Below are 5,256 nucleotides of genomic sequence, written 5' to 3'. Positions count from 1 at the left end.
AGTTTGTTTGTATTTTTGTTAATAAACATAATAATAAAAAATTTTCTTTTGCAGTAAACAAAATAATAATTTGATGTAAGAGTTTTTTTTTCTTCTCAATTTGTAAAAAATCCTTATATGATAGAAAAAAATTAATATTATTTTCAAAATCTGTATAGCTGAATTATGGAAAATCCGTTATTAAAACCAAAACACTTTTTATAAAGTTTAAATTCACAGGCCTGTGTTATTAATGTCATGTCAGTCAAAAAGAAACTGATTTTACAAAGCACTTAATTTGTAAAAAAAATTTAAGTGTACTTAATAGTGCCTTCAGATTGTACAGGGGCTCACTCATCTAATGTAATGTTAGTAAATCGCATACTGGAGCATAAGAGCATGCAACAATAACAGAATATTATCCTTAGCTGGTAGTATTAGTTGATATACAAAATAAAATTTAATGGTGATAGTGTATTATAAAAAAATCAACTTGTAGTTTTTTGTGCTACATTTGTACACAACAACAGAAATTGCCACACACACACAGATATATTTGAATTTCACATTCTAATGACAGTAATATTTTGAATAAGAATTCTAATGAGAAGGACCCTTGGTACAATTTCCACAACTTTGCATTTGACAATACTAAGATTATACCTTTATCCTGATATAAGCTGGCTTAGGAGTCCCCATTTCTATAACATTTCACAGAGGGCAGGTATGAAGAATATATCTTTGTTAAACTTCTGTACAAAAAATAAGAAAATTAGATATAGAATAATAAAAACTTAGAAATAAATGTATTAAACTTACCTGTTGCCCTTATCACGAGATCTAGATCGGGACTTTCTTCGCCTGTCTTTGCTGCGGGAACGACTCCTTTTACGATCACTTCTTCTTCTGTCTCGGTCTTTGTCTAAAGAGATAGAAAAGCAGGTGACCTGAGAAAAAACAAAAAACATATCATTACAAAGCCACTACATGCGTAAAATTTGTTCTAACTAAGTGTGAACAGCATGCACACTTATTTTCACAGCATTTTGTTGTGCAGAGCTTTGAAATGAAAATTTTTAAGATCAAATAGTTAATAAGGCTAAAAAATCTAAGTATTAAAGAAGAAGCTAATACAAAAAAAAAATCAGGCTCCCAATCCTGATATTTCTTGACAAAGGGATGAGTGCTATGAATGAATATACATCACCTGTAACTGAAGATAATGCTCTGGAAATACCTTCTTCCTATGTAAGTGTAGAATTTAGACTCCTCTTCTTGTTTCTGTCCTTCTTAGAGTTTGATTATCCAGTGTTATTATAAATTATTTACAATTAACAAATTACATGAGCTGTTAGTATTCTCTAAAATAATCTTGGGTTGTAGACTCCTGTGCTTTCTTGGAAAACAAATGTAAAACCATAAAAATTGAATAAGTACTTGATTGATCCATCATTCAATGGACTATTCAGAATACCTACTACAAAAACATTATCGTTTTTACTTCACATTTCATAGAAATCTGTTCCATTGTAAGTCTAAATGTCCTGTAAAAAAACATTTAAATAATTAGAACTATTAATTATAGTGCTACTTTGAGCATAATACAAATTTAAAAGTTCAAAATACTCACTTTGTACCACTGAAACTACTTACCTGCTCAAAAAAAACAAAAAAACTCGTTTATTTCTCTGTGCATCAGGCCTGGTTTCAACAAAAGATAGTCCAATCGTTATACACAGATGATTTATAAAGATAAGCGTGACAGCGACATAAAAGTCTTGAATAATACTAGATCATACACAGATAGAACCATGTCAACAGAGCAGATATCACGAATTATAAACAATTCGTGTGTAGATGCCTGTGACAGTAATGAAGAAGTAACTATTTTATAGATAGTTTTTATTACGAGCACAAAGAAACAAACATTAAGACTAGTGGAAGAACAATGCAGATGTTAAGTAAGAAGCATCTAAGAAAGAAGAAATTTTCTGAAGTCATATATACCACTGTCATTTTGTAAGACCACACGACTTTCTTAAACAACAGATTCGCACAATTTTTTTTACCTACGTGGCATCTAAACTCTCATAACAATAAATGGTCATAAAATCAAGGGGGTGACCAAGAAAAGAAGACAAATGGGTTGTACATAAAGACTAGATTTGTAAATTATGCTGGTTCTAAAAGGTGAAACCTGTTCAATAGTACAACTGTATTTACATTTACTGTATATTATAACTAATCCCTACAGATATCATGGTAAAAATAATCAATTTATTTTTAGTACTTGTGAAATTTGAAAGTCCTAGTAATACAGATTAAAGTATGAAATCGATGGCACCCCAGAATTTATGATACTCTGTAATCTTGGTTGCATCGTCAGTTGCCAAGATGACTTGAAGTTTTATTGTTTGTATACTTTCAGCTCAGCATTTATTTAGTTTTTTTTTTTCTTGGAGGCAGGTCTAACTCTCTTATCACACTTATATTCATCCAAGTTAGAATTATTTTGGTTTTTGAATCGGCAGGGTGTTTGATCTGATGTATCACTCCTGGTGAAAATAGTAATTTAATTACTGGATAGTGTTTGTCACCAGCTTAACTGTATCACGATCAGTGAGCAACTTTCAAGTGAGATGTGCACAACTACCTATCAACTTTCAAAATTTAACCTTCTCAGTGCGTAATTAAATTTTGGGTGGGTTCTTGAAAAATGTCAATTATCCACTAAAAAATGAAATTTAGAATTTGACCTTTTTTATAGTACTTTCTCAAAATCAAAATCCACTAATTGCACTTTTGCTCAATGAGGTATGCACATGTGGACAAAGTTGGGAAATTCAAGGACGTGCGAGTATCCTGATTGTTGCACTACGATGAAAATTTTTTGTGATACTGTGAGGTAAATCTGCTTATCGCACCAAACGGTTATAAATGTCAAGTCAGATAAATCCAATTATAGCATCCAAAGTGTTAAGTAAAAGTAATAATTCTAACTCTGTTACAACAGTTTTTAACTCAGAAACATACTAGAATTGATATTTTTATCATTTTATATTTATTTTTTAGAGTACTTCACAGAAATTTTCATAATTGTGTACCTTCAATGAACTTTGCAGGCAAGTATTACACATTTATGTAGATTAATAAAAGTAGCCAGAGTAGTAATTTGTGGTTTCTTGAGATAAAAATAGCTACCCAGATCTTTCGTACAGGAGTCTAATGGAAACTTTAGGACACTTGGGAACAAATCTCAGATATGGGAATATTTTAAACTTTTCTTTAAGATCTTCTTTCATTTATGAAAATTTTTTGTCTTAAATTACATCTGTTTAAAAGCTATAGAAATTTTCAGTGATAAGACATCAGGTAAACTTAGTTAGGCTTAGCGAGTATAACAAAGGTAATAGTAACACCACTTTGAATAATAAGATCCTAAAATGTTTGTCAATTTTTGCAGTCTTTTTTATGGTTTATAGTTTCAAGTGCTAAGTATCAGCAAAATAAGATATCCAAAAAGAAGTTAATGAATATCAATTAACTTGAAATTGACCGTACATATAAAGTGGAACTTGCTAATCACCTATAAATAAAATTAAAATTCTAAGTCAAAGAGAAGTATTTTCAAAGTTTCAAAACAAAATGTGTCGAAACAAAATTTTGGACATTTCACAACCTAAAATGACAAATACTAAATCACATTAATATCATCTAAGCAAAACTAGATACTACATGGTAAATTTGTACAAAGTTTCATGCAACAATTTAAACTGATCATGCATAGAATGAACAATGTTTGATCAATCTTTCACTCATCTCAAACATATTCATATTACACACACACACATTATATATATATATACTGTACAAACACCAAACATTTGAAAGTACATTAAGCAAAAGAAAATATACAAAAAACAAGTAAATAAATGTTATATTTCCATAAGAAAACATTTTTTAAAGAATTACAGTTCTATGAATCATAATTATTTTATTTTAGTACATTCTTTGTTTGTTTTAGCACAAAGCTATACAATGATTTGTACTTACTGCAGAGCTTACAACTGAGACACCAGGGTACAAGTGCAATACGAAGCACGTTATTATAAACTGTACAGCTAGTAAACTATGACCTGGTATATTTTGTTTGTTAAAATTCTATCAATATCTACATTAAAGTTTAAGCTATGAAACAATTCCTTAGACCAATAACATTTAAGTTGTAAGTTGAAGTGGTATTTAAAGCACTTTCTTCTTTGCTCTTAGCTACCTTTACATATTTCTGAATTTGTAATATTCATACTGATGTACATTGCAATGTAGTTTGAGGTAAATAACTGTAAAATAAAATTTTTGCTCATATATATGTTATGTAATCTAGGGCTCTTCATTGTAGTTGTTAGGTTATTTTGAGAATATTTGTAGAGCAAGAGTTTTTTATTAATACTTTTAAAAACTTGTATGAAAAGTTAGCAAATACTATGGTATATTTACATTTTAATCTAGATTTTATCAATTTGCATTTGGTAGAGGCTGCACTGAGTGTAGTTTTTTTATTTCTGTGCACTAAAAATCTAAGTCATCTTACATTTTGTGCTGTGGTAATTTTTATTGTTTGTTTATATTATGTAGACATATTAAGGTTTTCAGGCAAATGGCTCTTCATTTTCTGTTCTTAAAAATGTAACAACACAACTTATTCAAACTAGACTATTTTAAGCCACCAAGATATTTGTTTTAACTTTAGCTTTAAAACTTACCTCGATCGAAATCTCTTTCTTCTCCCATTTTCAGTCAATTCCACTCTGCTTTTTTTTTCAATATTAGTGTTTAATGTGATAAAATACTCTTAGGTCAGTAATGTTCAATCTACAAAAACAAATTTTTATGAAATAAAGATAAATTCTTCCTATCAAAAAAATTTTTACATTATGACTTAATAACACATTCTAATTACTAGTATCACATAAAATCTTTATCATATTTTTGTCCTTAAACCTTTTTATTCAGTTCTGGTTCTTTCAGAAAATAAATACAAAGGACACCAACATACTGTGAAAAGTAGAGAGAAAGGATACTAAAATGACACATTACAAAGTTTACAGAAGGAGAAATAGCTTTTCTTTTTTCTCTTTCAAGGATAGAATTATGGGTAATTAAATAAGCAGGCAGTAAGAATAAAGGGTAGAATTATGGGTAATTAAATATGTAGGCAGTAAGAATAAAGGGTAGAATTATGGGTAATTAAATATGTAGGCAGTAAGAATAAAGGGT

The 5,256-nt window shown here is 29.3% G+C and overlaps 1 protein-coding gene across 4 annotated transcripts in view; it reads right to left on the bottom strand.

Annotated features, from left to right (window-relative positions):
• Positions 1 to 5,256, bottom strand: part of LOC106459852 (splicing factor U2AF 50 kDa subunit-like) — a 35,774-nt gene that overhangs the window by 22,153 nt on the left and 8,365 nt on the right. For 3 of the 4 annotated variants that reach the window (XM_013919522.2, XM_022386404.1, XM_013919523.2), the window contains 2 exons: positions 4,743 to 4,851; positions 799 to 901 (listed from right to left, as the gene is read on the bottom strand). In XM_013919522.2, coding sequence (XP_013774976.1) covers positions 799 to 901; positions 4,743 to 4,770 — 131 coding nt within the window. In that variant the 5' untranslated portion in view covers positions 4,771 to 4,851. Of the gene's footprint in view, positions 1 to 798; positions 927 to 4,742; positions 4,852 to 5,256 lie in introns of all 4 variants that reach the window. The other variant, XM_022386405.1, reaches the window with a different exon arrangement.

Source organism: Limulus polyphemus, unplaced genomic scaffold (genome assembly GCF_000517525.1).
Source record: "Limulus polyphemus unplaced genomic scaffold, Limulus_polyphemus-2.1.2 Scaffold667, whole genome shotgun sequence".
Taxonomy (NCBI): Eukaryota; Metazoa; Arthropoda; class Merostomata; order Xiphosura; family Limulidae; genus Limulus; species Limulus polyphemus.
Note: the sequence above shows the minus strand (reverse complement) of the source record. Positions and strands in the feature narration are given on the sequence as shown.